This window comes from Elgaria multicarinata, chromosome 1 (assembly GCF_023053635.1).
Source record: "Elgaria multicarinata webbii isolate HBS135686 ecotype San Diego chromosome 1, rElgMul1.1.pri, whole genome shotgun sequence".
NCBI classification, from domain to species: Eukaryota; Metazoa; Chordata; class Lepidosauria; order Squamata; family Anguidae; genus Elgaria; species Elgaria multicarinata.
Genome location: NC_086171.1, coordinates 91,443,678 through 91,464,330, shown reverse-complemented (window position 1 = coordinate 91,464,330; position 20,653 = coordinate 91,443,678). Strand labels below are relative to the sequence as shown.

Genomic DNA, 20,653 nt, shown 5'->3' with positions numbered 1-20,653 from the left:
TCTTCCGGGCAAACCTTCCGTACAGCAAGATGGCGCGCCCCACGCCGCCGCTTCCTGTGCGCTCCCTGCCAAGGGAGCCGCCATTGGACCGTGTGTGAGGTAGTGTTGTTGCTGCGGTGATGATCGTCTCTTCGCTTCCACCGGTTCCCCGGTGACGCTGGGCACGACAGGAATGGAGGCGGCAGCAGGACGGAGCGCCGGTGGCGGCAGCGGGAGCAGCGGCGGCGGCGGTTCTCTCGGCGACGCTCAGGCCCAGGCCCCGGCGTCGGAGCGGGAGCGGCGGGTGCGCGCGCTGAGCGCCTCCCTCGGGGCCCGCCTCGGCCCTTACGAACCCGCTCTGAGCGCTCTGCAGGCGACGCTTGTCTGGGAGAGGCCGGCGAGGAGCGCCCTTGGCTGGGCCGTCGCCCACGCCGCCTTCGGGTGCGCAGCTTCGGCAACGGGGCTGAGGTCGGCGGGGTGGAGGTGGAGGTGGAGGTGGAGGTGGAGGTGTTGGGGCTCCTTCGCTCTTCTAAGCACTGGGCTGGAAAGAGATTTGGCGGGGGCTTTCTGTCGTTCTTAGAATCATAGAACAGCAGAGTTGGAAGGGGCCTGCAAGGCCATCGAGTCCAACCCCCTGCTCAATGCAGGAATCCACCCTAAAGCATCCCTGACAGGTGGTTGTCCAGCTGCCTCTTGAAGGCCTCTAGTGTGGGAGAGCCCACAACCTCCCTAGGTCACTGATTCCATTGTCATACTGCTCTAACAGTCAGGAAGTTTTTCCTGATGTCTGGCCAGAATCTGACTTCCTGTAACTTGTGCCCATTATTCCGTGTCCTGCACTCTGGGAGGATCGAGAAGAGATCCTGGCCCTCCTCTGTGTGACAACCTTTTAAGTCTTTGAAGAGTGCTATCATGTCTCCCCTCAATCTTCTCTTCTCCAGGCTAAACATGCCCACTTCTTGTCCTTGCTAAGCCCTGTTCGAAGTAAGGTAATGCAGAACGAGCCAGAGACGCTGGGAATCCTCCTTTCAGGGGGAAAAAGGCACGCCTGGCCTCTCTGGGTGGTGCTTTCCATGCTGGGTGCCCTGTTCCAGGGAAGCGTCTGGGTCCCGCGGCCTGCTGGGCCGATCCTGAACACATTCCTCCAGCTCCCATTTTGGTATTTAGCTTTGACCAGAAAGTTAAAACGAACGGACATAGAAAGACTTGCCCCACTGTGGAGGAAGCGCTTCTTATTTGTTCTTCTCACGCTAGAGGCCTTCAAGAGGCAGCTGGACAACCATCTGTCAGGGATGCTTTAGGGTGGATTCCTACATTGAACAGGGGGTTGGACTCGATGGCTTTGTAGGCCCCTTCCAACTTTGCTATTCTATGATTCTTATTTTGAGATCAAGGCAGCATCTTTCTGCTTTCTGCCATCTAGAAAGGAGATTTGAGTTGCATCTCCAGCGTTACCCAATTCTCTTTCGTCAGGCAGGTTGGCGCATGCTGAACTTCAAAAGTTTCATCACTCTAATTAATAATGAGGGTTGGTGATAGGTGTGTTTGCCAACCCCACCCTGCATTTGCCAAGGGGACATGGGACACCTTGTGTGCTTAACTGTGCTGCTTGGATGGGGAAGGTCTGCCCTTAAGCTTTTCAGTGCAGCTAGTATTGATAGGCAGAACTAGTTTAATTGTTTTTGGCAAGTCAGTTTGTTGGAAGTTCAGGTGCCTTTTATGGAACCTCTTTCAATTTGGAGTGTGATTGATTCTCATTGCCCCACTCAGCAAAGCCTTGTACTTTGCCCAGCCAAGTTCTGCTTCTGTGCTGTCACTGCCTGTCCTTCTGGATGACCAGATTGCTGGAATTCCACTTTAGAAAACCTTGGTGTCTTGTTATAACAAGTTCCTTATTTCAACATCAAGCTGCTAAGGCTGCAATGATGCCTCAAAGGTAACAATGAGAACTGTGCCGTCTTCAAGTAGTTGCAGCATCTACCTGCTGAACTGCTGAGCTACTTTTGGAACCAATTTATTCAAAGGATGGGGGTAGGAAACCACACACTACAAGTGCCAGGGTGGCATCATGTGGCAGAGGCTGGGGAATCCTTGTCTCTTGTGCAGCAAAGTCTCTGACATTTGATTTTCTATCATTGTGCAGCAGCAATATTGTTTTTTTTATATATGGCTTTTTGTTGTATCTATTAGTCAAGCAATTTCCATGATGGAAAACTATGTTGAAGTGTGTTAATTCCATTCAAAAGGCAGATTTGTACTGTTACAGATATCTAAGTTTTGCCATGAGTGAAACATTTTTGCTTATTAAAGCTCATGATCGGGCTAAATGTTAAGCATAAAAATTAAAAGGGGTTAGAAAAATAGCTTGATAGGCAAGTTGACAAAGATGCTGTAAGGATGAAAGGTGCTGGCTGACTGTGCCTCTGCAGCAAATTCACACTTTTAAAAATTAAGAGAAATCTTTTAACAGGTTTTTATCAATCACTGGAGTGCCAAAAGTTCTTAAGGCTGAATTGTTTAAACATTTGTCAGGAGAATGTGGTTCAGTGAATGCTGTAGAAGGGTTGTTTTGAGATCCTAGGGTACTATCTGTGTAACACCTTTTGCTTTCTAACCTTGTAGTGCTGGTCCTAAGGTCATCATTATTTATTCTGGGCTTCTGCTGCTCCATAGCTTAAATGCTTTTCTCTTCTTTTCATGTAACAGTTCCAGGAGAAATAATGTACTGACTGAGTTTATTTTTCCTCAGGTGTTTTGCTCTGACATCTCTCCATCTGATATTCTTGATTGCATTCACCCTGATACTGATAGTATGTTTAGATCAGTGGAAAAATAAAATCTGGCCTGAAATAAAAGGTAGGTTCCATTTTCATGAAATTCGGTTGCGGCTCACTCCCCCTGCCCCTTAATAATTGGGCTCAGACCAAGCTTCGTCAATCAAAACAGTGGTTGAAAATAGACTGGAATCGTATAAGCTGGGCTCATTCCTAACTGAAATAAGTTTAGGAGTAGAGAGGCCTGGGAGTATGCATACCCAGATTTTAGGTAGGTGTTCTGAAGCGCTGTTTTTGACTTCTGGATCCAGAAAAGGTCTGTATGTGGCAGTTAACATCAAATGTTGCGAGTGAGGAAACTTTTTTACCAGCTGAAGATTTGACTATCAGTACATCAGTAGATTGTGCATTGAGCCAACCAGCATCTTGGTATCGGTATACATCTTAAATTATCCTTTTGCCTGCACACAGTGAGGTCAAATGAACAAAACTATAATGCAATTTCTTAGGGAGGTAGCCATAGTTAAATAAGGTTTTTTTAAAAGAATATAGTAATAGATTATAATCCAGAAAGGTATACTCATCATGGATCCAGGAAATTATAGCAACAGTTTTTAAACGCCTGCACAGAAGGAAGATAATTTGCCATATGAAGTTTCTAGCTGAAGAAAATTCAAAGGCTAGTCCAGCCTGGGATATGATGGCTTTTTCTCTTGAATGAGCTGGAGATGCTAGATTTAAAAACACACACACCTTTATCTCCGTTTGACAACTAGCATGATAAAGTGACTGGAGTAGTGACTTGGATATAAGAAATCAAGATTAAAATCCTTGCTCATCTTGGAAGTACTAGATGAAATTGGGCAAGCAACTGTCTCAACCTAGTCTACCTTACATAATCATCATCATCCTTACCCGCCTCTCCCTTTGGATCGATAATGATAATGTTAGAGATGTGAAGGCATGGGGCAGGGCGGGGAGAAGGCAAAATGTGGATATTTTCAAGAACCTTTTTTGGCTTTTTCCAGGAAAATTGTGGGGGGGGGGAATGGTAAATTTTAGATTATTTATTTATTTGAAGTATTTTTATGCCTTTCCTAATGCCTTTCCTTGGTTTGCATGTAATTAAACAATGCAGTCCATACCTGCATGTTTACAGTCTAAAAAGACTCAACACTTAAGGGCTGAGTTCAGACGGCACGCTAATCAATGGTTGTTTTCCATTTTGTTCCTATTACCCCCACCCCCCATTGATTAGCGTATCGTCTGAACTTAGCCAAGGTCTAGGTTCAGATGACATGATAGTCAACGGTTGCTTAAATAGCCAACTGTTGCTTAAATAGTCAACCGTTGACTATTGTGACATCTGCGAGCCTTTTCCACACCATGGTTGGTTATTTCCCCGAAATAACCAACGTAAATAATTGAACTGAGTGCAGAGTTGACTATTTGCACAACTGTTGATCATTGTGTCATGTGGCGGGCTTCGTTGACTATTTCACATGCCTACAGAATCGCAAGGCAAGAGCTGCAGAAGCTGCTGCCGCTCTTGCCCAGCAGGGCTCCATAGACATACGTCAGCTTCCCGAGATGAGCACATCCCGTCCCTGGGTGGGATGCCACAACTGGCAGCTCCTCATGTGTTCCCAGGGATGTGCACATGCTTCCCTAGGTGGGGCGCCACAATTGGCCCTGGGCAGGGTGCTGCAATCAGCGACTCCCCATATGTTTCTCAGGATGTGCACGTGGGCTGGGTGCCGTGATCGATGGCTTCTCTCTCCAAGCTGTCCTCCCATTCCCATGCAAAGGATTTCTCATTTAAATCTATGGGAGAGATGCTTGCAGCTGCCTGTCTTTGCACTTGCAAAGCAGGGCAACAACAAGCATCTCTCGTATAGCTTTAACCCTCAAAGATTTGGGGGGCATTTCAAGTTACAGGAGAAATTGTTCCACCTTCCGCTCCTGAAATCCTGGAGGGTTAAAGCTACTCGAGAGATGCTTCTGCCCCCACTCCAATATTTGTGGATATTGGGCCGGGGTGGGTGGGAAATCTCTCCCGCAGCTGTCCACCCCTCTCGATGGATATACACAAACGGATATCCGGGCAGGGGGAAGAAGGATCTCTCCCTTGGCTGTCCACCTCTCTGGACCAATATCCACAAATGGATATCGGGGTGGGAGGCGGAAGCATCTCTCAAGCCATGGTAGAAATCCCTCTGGCCTGATAGCCATTTGTGGAAATTGGGCCAGAGGAGCAGAAGGATCTCTCCTGTGGCTTGACAGCCGCAAGAAAGATGCTTCCATCTCCCATCCCGATATCCATTTGTGGGTATTGGTCCGGAGAGGTGGAAGGATCTCTCCCATGGCAGTGGGGTGGGGAAGGGTTTCTGCTGCAGCTTGACATGTAACAGTAAACTGCAGGAGAAATCCTTCTGCCGATTGCAGCACATCTCATGAGAATTCCTCTTCATGCTGGGTCCCCCCACCATTGGTACCTGGTGGCGTGCCTGAGCCCACATGGGTCTCTCCTGGGAAGCACGCCCGCACAATGGAGCAGGAGGAGCAGAGCACATCTCCGGCTTGCTGGGAGAGCCCCATGTGGGCTCAGGCACGCCGCCAGGTACTGGCATGGGGGAATCTCATGGGAACCAGCAACACTATTTGGTGGGTGAGCGGGATGGGGTGCGACGGAATCAGCTACAATAGTCAACCATGTGTTAATAGTCATCTCACAGTTGACTATTATTTTGTCGTGTGGGCAGTACCCTTAAATAGTCGACCGCAGAGTTGATTATTGACACATGGTTGACTATTGTGTCGTCCGAACTGGCTCAAGGAAAAAGAAATGGGGAGGGAAGGAAGGAAGTGGTGGAATGGCTTTGCTTCCTCTTCTCATCTTCCTCAATACAGCCTGCTGGAATATTATGTAATATTTTCTTTTAGAATGCCCAGCATAGTTGTTTCTTCCATTAAAATTACCGATCTAAAGTATCATTTTTCTGATAGACCTTTATGGATGTTTAAGTCATGCTCATTTTCCCAAGATGTGACTAAAGACCTCATACCATAATATGTGAAGATGTGGGTTCTTGACAGTTTGGGTTTTGTTCTATAGAGCCGTGTGTTTCTGGGATTGTAATGGTTAGGTGCTATAGCAATCAATGAATGCAGTTCTAAAATTGACATGTGAGAAAACACTATAGGTTATCCTCCTGCTGCATTTGATAGGTGTGTGTGTGTGTATTATCCCACCTGTGTTCCTTTTCCTGACATTTTTGTTGTTGAGGCTTGGCTCTATGGAACTCACAGCCACTGTCTAATACAGTTCTCAATTAAACCTCAACATTAGGCAAAAGTGTCACTCTTCAAATAACAGATTGAGATTATTTGAAGGTTCTTGCTTTAATTGGTTATCATTCCTAATAGATTAGAAACCCTTCCCCAGCTATTTATTTATTACATTTATATACCACCCCACAGCCGAAGCTCTCTGGGCAGTTTACAACAGTGAAAAACAGTAAACATTAAAAAAGTATACAAATTTTTTAAAAAACCATCAGAAACATATAGACAACAATATAAATATAAATATAAAACAATATAAAAATATAAAAACAATATAAAAACAATATTACAGCTTTTCTTTCAGACCTTATTTATTTATTTATTGCATTTCAATACCGCCCAATAGCTGGAGCTCTCTGGGCGGTTCACAAAAATTAAAAACATTCAAAGTATAAAACAACAGTATAAAACCATAATATAAAATACAATATAAAAGCTCAACCAGATAAAAACAGCAGCAATGCAAAATTACAGATTTAAAACACCGAGTTAAAATTTATGTATAGACTGTTAAAATGCTGGGAGAATAAAAAGGTCTTCACCTGGTGTCTAAAAGCATATAACGTAGGTGCCAAGCGAACCTCCTTAGGGAGCTCATTCCACAGCCGGGGTGCCCCAACCCTACCAATTTTTCACCAATAGGAACAGATGCTGCATTCCCATCTTCCTCCAGCTCTTCCCGTTTTTGGTTTCTAGGATGATTCAGGGATTACTTGCTGAAGTTCCCTCTGGAACCTAAAACAGGAACCTAAAATGTATTATGCATAACTTCCTGATAAATTATCATGTTTGGTATATTGTTGAAAAGTATAGCTTATTCACACAATATTTGTTTTCTGCATTTACTTTTAAATATTTTCCATTTTAATGATAATTTTATGAGCAAACCAAGTTATACGTGATAACAAAGAGGCTGTAAAGGATGCTAAAATATCAGTACTGCATAGCATCTGTAAAGGATGCTAAAATATCAGTATTGCATAGTTATCCATTTCCCCTAAAACTTCCATTAACCCGCCCCCCCTTGTTTTTCTCCATGGTTTGAAATTTCTGGAAATTTTACATTTTTAGATAAAATGCTTAGAAGGATACAAGTGCAAGAAATAATTTCCTAAACACACTTTTTAAAATTTATCCTAAAAGAGGGATAATTTTCTAATCTTAGAGCAGAGCATTTAAGGCTGTAACCCTATACACACATACCTGGAGCAAGTCTCATTGAACTCAGCAGACATGTATAGGATCCCACTATTAATGTCTTAGTGAGCCTCCTTAGCCTATTCCGATTGCTTTCACACCAACAGTGGAAAGTAGCATAAGAAATTCCTGTAGGGTCATTCAGGAAGGTATGCCTTTTATGCAGTTTACACACAATTGCCTACTTTCTTCCACAAGCAAGGTCATGTTGAAGGAAGCCATCTGAGTTACTTATTGCTAAGCTCTTTTGAGCTCTATACATAGAAAGTAGCAATTCTCTTTGGACACGGTTACTGGCTGTCAGTAGTAAAAAATGCATACATGATTCACAACTCATCTGCATGTTTTAATGATGCAGCAAAGTGTTTTCCCAGACATTTTTTTACAACTAATCCTGATGTGTCTTTACTGTTCTAGTAGCCCGACCTGATGAATTAGACAGTGAAAGGTATGAAAAATTCAGTTACCTTCTTTGTTGCACCTCATGATATCTGTGCTTGTATTGATGAGTTGTTACACTTTTTGTTAAAACATTACTGACAGCAAATGACCTTGAATGGGTGGGTTGAAGGAAAGATACATTGCTTCTAAATATTGTTGCTCACCTGCCTCTTCTGATATTTTGTAATTAAAACTGCAATTCTATGCCTGCTTGGAAGTAAGAGTACTATAAAGCAAGTCCCTGAATAAAACATCATTAGGATTGGGCTGTAAACTACATAAACCTGAGGCCTTGAACTCTACATTCACATAATTCTGTGAATCCCAGTTTCCCGGGAAGAATGTACTGAAAGGATGGTAAAATCCACTCATTTTGCTGCTCTTTTATCTCTTTGAGTGCACAGTCAAAGTCATTTAATGGAGTTTAATTACTCCCTTAGCACACTTTAAGTGAATGTGTAAGGGTGGCTTGTCTGAATTTCAGCAGGCTGCCTCCCATAACAAATGTCTTCAGTTCATGTCCCATTTAAATTGAGAATTATTTTTACTTCTGTGGGATTTGTGTGCAGAAGTGCTTACAGTTTATAATAGACTCTTTGTGTTAGAGCAGAGGCACACAACCCTTTTGGTCCCAAGGGCCACATTTGGTGTCATGGGGGTGCGGGCAGGGTCAACACACATAACAGTATTCACACTGATTCACGCACTGGGAGGTTTAAACCTACTCTCCCAGCCCACTGAGATCTTGGGATTACTGTTTCTCCATCACCTGTAGCAGCAGAAAAATCATCTCACAGGTGGAATATTGAGGATTTGGACATGCTTTCACCTCTCCATTGAGATAAGTGTTTCTCCAGTGCTACTAGTGGCAGGAAAACTGCGATCTCAGGCAGAATTGCTGGTGGTTGGGAAGACATCCCCTCCGATCAAGCAAGTATGAAATTGAAACACAGAGGCAGGATGCCAGGCAGGGAGCTAGCAGGGTGCAATAGGTAGCTTCAAATTCCACTTCTGCTGTGGATTTAAGAAGGACAAATCACTACTTTAGGGCGCAAGCCGATCCGGATCTTGGAGGCTGACAGTCATCCTATCCAGAGCAGGAGGAGCGTGGAGGCTTCCCTCGCTTTGCATTTTTGCTAGGCTGCTGTTTTTACCCATCTAGCTAGTACTAGGGGGTGGCTTGTATCCTCTGTCCCTCCCCGCCCACAGAACAACCCCCTTTCCCTCCTCTCTGAGCTTGCTTTTGCCAGCCACTTCTCTCCACGTCGGTTGCGAGGGGGCAGGGAGCAGGGAGCTTAGACTCCTGGGTTTGAGCGCTGTCTCGGACCTTGCACCCAGGAATCTGAACTATCCTATGTCCCCCACAGACACTGCCTAGGGGCCATAGGATTGCTTTCCCCATCTTGGTTTCTCATTTGTAAAACATGAAGATTAATTTGCTTCATAGAGGAGTAATGAGAATGAATGAGGAGGGCCATTTTAAAACTGCAGTAGGATTCATTTCTTAATGCTTTATTAGCAAGGTAAAATGTCATCTTTGTCCCTCCAGCTGGGGCTACATCCACCCGCGACTGCTGAGTGTGCCTGAACTATGTCACTATTTGGCAGAAGGATGGGTCACCGGAGACAGCTTCATGAGGAACCTGTTGGGCTTCAAAAGGCAAAATCCGGGCAAGGTGAAAAGCAGCCCTCAGTGGTACCAGCCATCTGGTAATGGGCGAGTGGAAGGGTTAATCTGAAACAAAGACCTGAGAACAGCACCTGTATGAATTACCCATTATGTACAAGGAGGACTGTTCATACTACAGCTGTAATGGTGTACACAAATACATTTATAGGTCTACTTTCTATGCCGGGAGGGAGAGCCTGGAGGATTTAGAGGGAGTTTCAAAGGGAAAAGTGTGGAAAGGGGCAGACTGAAAATACTGCAGCCATTCTATATGGTAGAACTTTAAACAGACTGGTCTTACATTCTAGAGGTTTTGCCCCGTTTCTGTCAATGCCACCCAAGACCCTAAGACAGCTGCAGTTCATGAATCTTCTGCCCCATCCCCCTGCTTACACAAGGCCCCTCAAGCAGAATAAACATTTTGGTTTCAGTTCCTAAGCAATCACCTTGCTGACAGCAATCAAAATGTGCTTGTATGGTCTTGAGCCATAAGAGCCGGTTTGCTTGCTTTCCTTAATTTAGTAGAAACTAACATTGGGTTTTGTTTCTCCAGTTCTGCCTTCTAGCTTGTGGTGTCTTCACGTTTTTGGCCGTGTTGGGCCAGTACATTCCAGGCGTCTGTCTTGCCTATTTAACAAGTGAGTAGCTGTGCGTCAAGGAGAGGATTGGACAATAGAGAGCTCTTCACTTGAAAGGGCAGAGCATTTGTAAACACAGTTATGCTGAGCAGTGAGCTGACAGCTGAATTCAGCCAGAGCCAGTTCCATCTTGCTTTAGTTTTATTATAAATTGGGGTGGGCAACTTGTGGCTTTCCAGATGTTTTGGCATATAACTCCCATGACTTCTCACCATTGGCTATGCCGGCTAGAACTGATGAGAGTTGTAGACCAAAACATCTGGAGGAAAAACCCAAAGGAAGTGAGCATCCAAATCAGATCACAAAGGAGAGAAACACATTCTCAGGATGCAAAATAGTTTATTCACAAGAAGCCCAACACTTTTCACCCTGTTTCTTATTCTGAGGCCTTCAGGGGGCTGTAACAATAATAATGTTGTATTTTATTAATGTTATGGCCCCCTGAAGAAGGCCTCAGAATAAATAAGAAGCAGGCTTCCTGTGAATAAACTATTTTGCATTCTAAGAACATGTTTCTCTCCTTTGTGACTAACCAAAACATCTAGAGCACCACCAGTTGCCCACTTCTGTTGTAAACTGTGTGTCCTTATTATGTTACCCTAAAGATTTTCCCCTCTACCCTAAAATGCTTCTTGGGAGGAGTGTTCATTGAGCAATTGAGCACCAGGCCTCTAATCATCCTCTTCCTCCAGTGCTTTCCCTCCTGCTGTGGCCACTTGCTGTGTACCACCGCCTGGGTCAACGCCTGTACACCAAACTGGAGCCAGCTGTGCAGCGATTAGACTTCAGTGTTCGTGGCTACATGATGTCCAAGCATAAAGAGAGGCAATGTGAGTATGGTACACAACTGGTATTAACTGCCACCAGTTAATTTAGGTTGTTGTTGGGTTTTGCGTTTTATAGTCTTGTCAGCTCCCACTTCTTGCTGATGACATGAGAAACTTGGCACCTTAGTGGTTTGGAAAAAAGCACTGATGAGCCCAGTGGTTGCTTCAGAATGTTCCTCCTCACCTAACCACAATTTCTTGGAAATTAGTACTTCTTGCGGTCAAGGAACAATTTGCTTGTCAAAAACATGGGACCAAGATTATAGCAATTTTAATTAGGGTACAGAGGTCCGTTGTCATTCTAGCTCTTGATGTGTCCACCCCTGCCTTCTGCAGTCTCTGGTTTCCATTCTTAGTATCTTATTCCTCAGTAGCATTGCTTTAGTCCAACACTTTTTTCTTCTGCTTGAGTTCTTTATGGGCATGCTAAGTTGTTTTGTTCCAATCTCTAACCACTACTATGGGCTCCATTTTCACTGCAGCGCGACACCAGATGCTGCGGCAGCATCCTGCTACTGCTGATGGGAGTGACAGTGAAGAAGAGCTTGCTGCTTTCTGTCCCAAGGTAAATATAGCACAGATCTCGCTAAAGCATCGGACACTGCTGGGATTGGAGGGAGGGGCAACAGGGTAGCCAGTGAGTTCCGTTTTATATTTTCCTGATTTGAAGCATGTGGTATCTCCTGGTGGTTCTATTCATCTTCATCATTTGAATAGGAACTTGTTTTTATAATGTAATTGGACTTGCTCTTGTGAGCACTGTGTCTTAAATTCTCAGAAGCAAACTCTAGTTCTGACTACTCTGGTAAGATTAGGAGTGGTGACACAGTTCTTTTTCTCAAGTACCATAGGGCACATGTTGGTGGGGGAGGAATAAATACCTCAAGGAAATTGCAACACAAATACAGGATTTTTCTCAATCAAAACATCCAAAGTCTACCAAAATCAAAGTAGGCAAAGGCCACCATAGTTGACTTTTACTCTGATGGACATGGAAAAAGACACATAAATTGATCCATGTTGGACTAATTCACTTAATGTAAAATTAAAGGTGACTAAACATCTCTGGGCTGTTTTCAGGGATAGGCAAACATGGTGCCCTAACCCTCCCACTTAACAAAAAAGATAACATAACACATTTCTTATTGATGGCTGAAATTGCTATGAAATAGGCTTCTGTTGAAACAGTTTTCTACTGTTTCTACTGAAAACTGTGTTAAATAGAGTTTGCCTTGTACTCAGTTTTTTGGGCAGATTGTCCTTTGCCATGCCTCCCATCGCAGCCATTTTGTGATGGTGCCCAGGACAATTTTTCAAAAGTCCAAATGTGCCCATGAACCAAAAAGGTTGCCTATTAATTTTGTATCTAAGACAATAACTTCCAGAGGGGTAGCAGTGTAGAGGGTTGCAGCAAAAGCAAGAATCCTGTAACACTTCAAAGACAAGCAAATGTCATAAGCTATCAAGAAGTGGAATCTACTTCATCAAATACATGAAGTGTTATATTCCATTGGCTGTGGCAGTGGTATATTATCTAGATGCATTCCAATCTGGGTTTTGTCCTGATTACAGGAACGAATCCACCTTGGTCGCCTTGATGAATGGCCATTATTGGGAGAAGGACGGGGGAGTGCAACCCTGTTAATTCTGCGCTATCTCTCATCAGCTTTTGATACCATCAATCATGATATCCTCCTGGATCGACTCCATGGGATGGACTTTGGGGGCACTGCTACAGTGCTTCTGGTCCTACCAGTGGACTCAATTTCAGAGAATAATATCAGGTGACCATTCCTCGGCCCCTTGGCAATTGAGCTATTGGGTTCCGCAGGGTACCATCTTGTCCCTAATGTTGTTCAACATCTGTATGAACCCACTGGGAGCAGTCATTAGTGGCTTTGGGGGCAAGTGCCAACAGTATGCTCTGTTTCCCTGTAACATCTGAATCAGGTGAGGCTGTGCAGGTCCTGGACCAGTGCCTAGATTCAGTAATGTGCTAGATGAGGGCCAATAAACTGCAGCTGAATCCTGACAAGATGGAAGACCTGTGAGTGAGTGGTTCCCAAGTCTGGGAGACAGGCTCATTTTCTGTTCTGGATGGGGTTATGTTCCCTTTGCAAGATCCGGTTTGTAGTCTGAGGGTGCTCCTAGACCCATCACTATCACTGGAGGCTCAGGTGGTGCCTTTTACCAGCTTCAGCTGGTTTGACAACTACAGTCTCTCTTGGACTGGGATAGCTTGGCCACACTGGTACAAGTGCTAGTAACCTCAAGACTGGATTACTGCAAAGCACGCTGTGTGGTGCTGCCTTTAAGGCTGCACTGGAAGCTGGAGCTAGTGCAGAATGCACAAGGGGAATGAAGCTTCCCCTTGAGGGAACTGCACTAGGCGCCTATTCGCTACCAGGCCAGGCTTAAGGTTTGGGTACTAGTGTATAAAGGCCTAAATAACTTGGCCTCAGGATGCCCGAAAGAGCACCTTCTTCCTTATCAACCTGTCTACTCACTGAGGTTATCTGAGGGCATGCTCCGGGTGGTTCCGTATGGACGTATGGCCCGATTGGAATCCATCCAGAGAAGTGCCTTCAGTGTAGTAGTCCTTTTTCTGTGGAACTCCAGTCTCTGGAGGTGAGGCAGGCACCAACATTGTTCTGTTTTCAGGAAGTCTTTCTTGACTGACCAGCCATGTTTCTTTTTAACAGATATTCTATTTTTAAAAAGAACAGTTTTAAATATGGTATTTTATTCTTTTACTGCTCACTGTTCCAGAGTCTGCTTAGATGTGGAACAGTTTATAGTTGTAAATACGTAAATAAATATTTCTGGGAAAAGAGGAGTTGGCTATAGTAACCTTGCCTAACTTTTCACACACACCGTGCTTGCTTCTTTAACTTTTTTAAAAAGCCTCATGGCTGCTCATAGTGTGAGGCAAACCCATGTTTCCTCAGGGATGATCCAGGATGCCTCTGGGAACTAAGCTCCCGTGGCCACTTCATAAAGATAAGAAAGGAATGCGAAAAATTCAGGGAAATTTCTCCCCCCCCCCCCAGCAATAAAAAACCCCCTCCCTATTTTTGCAGAAGGGCCTTGCAAAAATGGGGAGATAATGTTACCGTTTGCTTGGCTCACAGGGTGATACACTGGCCCTGCTCAGACATAACAGCAAGCGTCCAGTGGTAATTTGTGGGTTAATTAACCTAGGAATTGCAGGGACGTGTACTATCCACGAGCTGCTTCCAGTTCCTTGCAACAATCTATGAATAGGGCGTTTCTAATTTGTTTCTATGACGCCCAAACCTGGACACTTGAGGGTTGTCAGGGCTGTTTGTGGGTAACACAACGAGTTAACCTATGGCTTGTTCTTGGGTTAACTTGGCCTTATTTAACTCATGAACAAATCCATCTGGGTTCGGACGTCACAGGAGCAACCTACAAATGCAGCATTTGTAAGTTGTTGCAGGAAACTAGAAACAGCTTGCACTCAGTGTGCATCCCCGCATTTGCTGCCAGACTCCACTGTTACATCTAAAACTCCTTTATTTAGATAAAGTGCAGTTAAATGCAATCTGTTCACACTTTTCACCTAGTTACCAGTGTTGGAGCAACCCAGGCTGTATAAGCAGGAGGTGTGCTGGCTTGCCAGCTGCTGCTTTGATGCCCATGTCCTCCTCAAAGTTCTGCAGATATTAGTGTAGTTTAAATACTTTGTCCAAAATCTTTGCATGATGTACAGAAACGTATCATTTGACTACATGTCCTAGTTCCACAGACAGCTTTGCACTTACACACGCTTGTTTCAATTCTTCAGCCTTTTCCTTCTGTTAACTCCTCCATTCAAACCTCAGGAACCCTTCCACTCAAATCAGTCCATTATATGATTTTATATGACAGGAATTTCAGCCCGCCATTAGTTTTAAGTAAAGCAGAACAAGAGGGGTCCAATTATATGTGCATTATTGTAAATTTATGAGACCAAAACTCAGCTTTGGCCTTTGCCTCCATTGATTTGTGTAGACTTTGGATATGTTGATTGGGATACCCTTTTCAGAGAAAAATCACTTTTTGTTTGCAATTCCTTTGAGGTTTCTCCATAAAATGACTGGCCTTTCCTGTCTTTGTGTGTGCATGCGCTCCAGTTTGGTAACTGAAAATAACCTTGCTTTGTTTGTTACCTGTTTTCTTTCAAGTTGGATGATGCAGTGGTTGCCAAAGAGCTAGCTATCTCTGATTCAGAACATTCTGATGCAGAAGTATCCTATACTGAGAACGGGACATTCAATCTGTCAAGAGGCCAAACCCCCTTGACGGAGGGATCTGAAGGTAAGGAGGAGCTGTTATGGGGGTGGGGGCAAAGAAGAGGGCAGGGTGTAGTTGCTATTAAATAATACTTGTTAGTTCTTGATCTCTCCGATTCAATTCTGAGTGTCTTGTTGTACAAAAGCCTTGGTTTGGTCAAGTTGGTTTGCAGATGGGTTTTAGAGAACCAGTGTGGTGTAGTAGCTAAAGTGTTGGACTAGGAGCTGGGAGATCCGGGTTCTAGTCCCCACTTGACCATGGAAACCCACTGGGTGACTTTGGGCCAGTCACAGACTCTCAGCCCAACCTACCTCACAGGGTTGCTGTTGTTGTGAGGATAACATGGAGAGGAGGATTATGTATGCTGCCTTGGGTTCCTTGGAGGAAAAAAGTTGGAATATAAATGCATCATCATCATCATCATCATCATCATCATCATCATCATCATCATAGCTCCCTTAGATGCTGATAAACGTTACTGCCCAGATCATGGATTCCTGGGGGAGGCAATAGAGCATAAAAGGGATTCCATAAAAGAAATTGTTCTCTAAAATGAGGTTAAATTGTGCTTGGTGACTAGAGAAGAAGCCACGCCATGGTTTTAACAATGAAACTGACTTTCCCTCCTTAGACTTCGATGGCCACAGTGACCCTGAGGAATCCTTTGCCCGAGATCTTCCAGATTTTCCTTCCATCAACCCTGAGATGACAGGCATAGATGATGAGGATGACACCAGTATAGGCATCCCAAGCCTTGCCTCTCGTATACAGGGCCAGGAAGATATCCGGCTTTCCCATGACCAGGAGGAAGTGGCCTCGGAGGTCCTCCTGGGTGAGCTGCCATTGGTGCACAACCTTACAGATGACTTAGCTGGCTTCGTAACCAGGGGAATGATCCAACTGGCCTTGTCAGGAGCCTCCCAGCCGGGCTCAATGCGAGGCAACAGACGGCAGCCAGGTCCCAAGGCCTTCCTCCGGACCTCCAGCTCAGAGCTGGACACAGATGCTGAAGGGGATGACTTTGAACTGTTGGATCAGTCAGAGTTGAATCAGATGGATCCTTCTAGTTCCCGTGGCCAATAAATAATTTTCTTCCCTTCCCTTTTGTGGCTCTTCGGTCTCATGGAGCACAGCTGGAAGAGCCCTGGCAAAGAATAAGATAGTATCCCACTGTTTGGTATATGACCTAGCTCGGCAAATTTGGAAGATGGTGTGAATTTTAGAACAAACTCCTCCTGGAGAAAAATCAGACAAGATTGCCTGGTACCTTTCTAGTTTGCTGTGTGTTGCACTCCTTGTTCAAAGCCAAAATGTCTTATTCCTGCTGCTGCTGCTGCTGTTGTCCTTGTTAAATAGGTGTCAAAGTAAGATCTTAGCTCCTGTTTAATGTGACAGACGCTAGGCAGCAGGAATTGTCTTTAATTTAAAAGTTGGATAAAAAGCCAGATAAAATCTCTTGATCAATGGAGGTGATTATTGTACCCAGCTGCTGATTTGGGATTTAAATCCTTAGGTCCGATAAAATGTACCTCTGTTGTGTATGTGTATTAGCCTCTGACCCTGAGGTATTGGAAACTACCTTTATCCCCAGTAAATATTTGCACGGAACGACCCCAGATTTGTACCTTTTGAAACCCTGGAGTTGTAATCAGGCTCTTTTCGCACATCATAATGGCAATAACATTTGAATGGGTTAGAATCCCTTTCACACACATATACATAACTTTAAAAAAAAGAAAAGATGCCAGTACTGGAAGAATACCCTCCACCCTAGTTCTATAAAGGCTCAGGCAGAAACAGCATGGAAGAATTGGCCCCTATTCTCCTTATAACAGCTACCAAAGCATACACCAATGTGGGAGCCAAGAACATGTTTCCTCATTAAAAAATGTCTTATCTCCAAATTAAAATAATGTGATTTCTTTGGGATTTCTTACAGGTAACCTGGAAGGGGCCTGTCAGTCTGGCCTCTCTAGCTATTGCTGACTTGCCTCTAATTTCTGAATCCATGGATGTTGAGTGTTCTCAACCCCCCACCCCCTTGAAGAAAGCTGTACACCTACTATAGAAAGCTAGTTGACTAGTACTACAGATGAAAGCTGGTAGCAAAGCCAGGGGCTGCTTCCCAAGTGTGGCATATATGTGGGCTTTGCTGTTTAAGAATATTCCTTCAGAAAAAGCCCCTGGGAAGACAACATGGGAATAGATCTGCATCATTTTAGGGGATCCCTATAACCTTAGTACAGCAGCAATATTTTGACTATTTAAAGCTATTTAAATTCAGAATGGCTTCATGTCAGGTTTGAGGATACATATTCCAGTATTTTGATTGCACTATCTGCATTGCTGTGAAGATAGTGCTGTGTTCCTCAATAATAAAATATTTTAAATGCTATCTGGATGTTACTAATATTTGGTGCTGGGCCACTGACATCTGTTTCTTCTTGTTTGAGTAAAACCAGCATGGGGTGTGCTGCATGGTCTTCGCCAACATCTCAGACCTGCAAAGCACTGAGGCCTTCATAGGACAGTACAAGCTGTGAGGAGTTTATGTATGTGCTACAGCTAGCGAGTTTGTGATTCTGGTGCTACGTATCTTCCCGTACAGAACTCCATATCGAAATTAGTTTTGTATGCAAAACTGTTGGAAGACTGTAACCTAGAAGTAATTCTGCTTGTTATAAAGCCATCCTGGTGACCCTCTGTGGACAGAACAGAGACTTGAATAAATGCTGTGCTTTTACATCTTAAAGTTTTCTTTAGATAGTTTCCAACCTCCTATAGCTATTTGTGAATCTGCTGAACTGAACCATTTTGAATACCTGCATATCCAGTTAGAGAGCCTTGTTCTAGGTTCCTGTAGTTCCAATTCAACATGCGCCATTTTTCAGGCTCGGTAGCTTAGAAGTTTCCAGATTTTCCTGACTTCACATTTGAAGATCTTTGTGACTCACTGCCTATTTTCTTGGCCAAGCAGTAATGTGATGTAGATGCTATATGCCTAATAGCACATTCTTGTAGAGGAGACTCAAGAGGGTGGTGTTTTGTAAATTTGAAACAGCTTGGTTTTAGTAGCATTTGTGTGGCAATATCATGGTATTTAACTGCCTTTTTTAGTGTTTACAAAACAGCCAATATTGTGGATGTTTATAGAGTAATTTGTCATCTTGAATTTTTAAAAATAAGATGCTGATAACTTTTGAGATGGGAAACTGACTTTATTTCATTGGAATTTGTCTTATGTGGATTAGAACAAGAGTTTAGTCACTAAACCTTAGTGCAATAAGACAACCAACCACATCTTCTCCACTGTATCAATAGTGAAACAATACTTTTTTTCTTTTTTGTCAAGTGTTCCTTTCTGCCCTAACTAGTGCAAAATAAAGAATTTGACACACACCCAGTTTCTTTGTCTCCTCATTGTTGCAATTAGAATACTGAAAGACTTCTTTGAAGAATGCTGATATTGACTCACATTGTAATAAGATTGCCTGTTGGTTCAGCATCTGTGCTTGTACCATTGCTATTGTATAAAATGAGTATTAGCTATGTGTCATTGCAATGTCAAGCAAGATCAATTCGAGGAAGGAGATTTTCAAACTAAAGAATTTCCAAACTCATTGTTGATGTGTTACATCCCCTATGGAGACACTGGAGTGCTTTGAATTGCTGTGATTGTGTAAATAAGTGGTATTTCTAAAACTTAGCTTGAGACCTGCTTCTTCTGTTCTAGTTTGAGCTATTAGCAGTCTTGATCTCCAAACATTATGCATGTTGAATATTTATGGTAGTGGTAACAATATATTGGTTGATATACAAACATGGAATTGTCATTGTTGGTGGCCTGCAAATCGATTTTCTTTTCTTTTATAAGGAGTTACAAGTGGAGAGCTAACTGTTCACAGTAAATGCAGAAAAACAGCTTTGTTTAAAAAAATACTTTGTGGAAAGAGTGTTTTTAAATTATTATGTTTCTATCCCACCCTTCATCCAAGGAGCTCAGGAAGGCATGCATGGTCCCCGCTCCTTCCCAGTTGCTTGTTTCTAAGGATATAATTCTTCCCTCACCTACTATGCTGTAGCATTTGCAAAAATCGAGCTCTAAAAATCCTTTATGGGGAGGGTAAAGGCGGTATGTGAGGAAGTTAATTTCTAATATGGGGTAGGAGATAACTATTAACAATCTCACAAGTAAAAATTAAGCCTTGTCTAGAACTCAATGGAGTTTGCTTCTGAGTAGACATGCATAGAATTGCTTTATAAGAGTGGGTTAATTTCTAGCCCAGCTATTTCACATGGTTGAGTCATTAGATAGAGGGAGGTAGCTGGTGTTGGCCAGCTGCTGTAGTTAAACTTAATATTGTGGCATTTTTGTACTAAAAATATTTTAGATAGTGTACTTCATTTTTGTAAAAAAAGTAAATAGCATCAAATTTTATTGTGGTATAGCTTTGTAAGGAAGAACGAGAAGTTGGTGAGTATAAAACCATAAGACTTGAACATTGAATAATTGCTGTATCTCCACCCTCTCAGTTATTTCAAAGTTATGGAAATTTTAAAATTTCCGGGTGAGACAGAGAACAAAATTTGCAGTGCATCCTTCCCTCCTAGCAAGCGTGCTCCTCTCCAGGGTTCCAGCCAGCTACCCACACCCTCCTCCAGGACAGGGTGAGATTTAAGGAGCTAAAGCAGGGGATTCTATTTTCTCGCCCTCCTCCACCCTTTCGATTTTCCTTTCCAACTGATGCTCAACAGGTTGCGCCTAGTGAACAAAGTCCTCATTGAACTGTTCTAGGGTTTATGCCCAGCGCATGATGCTGACACCTCCCTCTAGTTTCTCAGAGGCCCCGTTTTGGCTATAATTCTGTTGGCAGCACCTCAGCTCACTATTAGGAGTCATATAGAACCAAAGTGCTTTTCATATTCTTTCCAATATAAACTTGTGAGGTAATTATAAGCTTTTGACATCTGACTTTAATAGCTATTGAGATGAACAAACTAGAGAAACATGCAGCTAGTTTCTGGTAGCATTTGGAATTTCCATTGATCCATTATTATAGTAAGAACACAATGTGTCAGTATGAAAGTGGTTGGGCTGAACAGGACTGTTGTGGGGAGGGCATTTTTTTTACACAATAATATATGACTAGTTGACTTTTACCATTTTGTTTGGCTTAGGATATACTGGCCAATCACAATTACATTATATAGATTTCTCCATTGATTTCTATGGGCTGCTCTCACTTCTGCCCTGGGGAAGATTTAAAAATGGCTTCCAAGGTAATCACAGTAGTTCCCTGTTGATTCACTGTGCATCAGTCTGCATCCTATCCCAGAGTAGGGAGGAATACAACCATGTAACATAATTCTAAGACTACGTTAAAAAAAGCTTGCAAGATTTTTAACAGATCAATGCAGTAAAGAAGGCTTCTAAAATGACAATATGCGAAACTAGTTTAGTGAAAAAATGCAGACATGCAGAAATGC

The 20,653-nt window shown here is 43.3% G+C and overlaps 1 protein-coding gene across 2 annotated transcripts; it reads left to right on the top strand.

Annotated features, from left to right (window-relative positions):
* The first annotated feature begins 71 nt into the window (after positions 1–71).
* On the top strand, positions 72–18,565 carry RETREG3 (reticulophagy regulator family member 3). Of its 2 annotated transcripts, none has more exons than XM_063132138.1 (9): positions 72–420; positions 2,729–2,835; positions 7,713–7,743; positions 9,286–9,412; positions 9,959–10,043; positions 10,736–10,873; positions 11,353–11,435; positions 15,058–15,190; positions 15,798–18,565. In XM_063132138.1, the coding sequence occupies exons 1-9, from the start codon at positions 173–175 to the stop codon at positions 16,247–16,249; spliced, it is 1,404 nt and encodes a 467-aa protein (XP_062988208.1). In that variant the 5' UTR covers positions 72–172; the 3' UTR covers positions 16,250–18,565. The 2 variants fall into 2 exon arrangements, with proteins under 2 accessions (XP_062988208.1, XP_062988197.1); XM_063132127.1 differs by having other exon boundaries at positions 72–447.
* Positions 18,566–20,653: the final 2,088 nt, after the last annotated feature.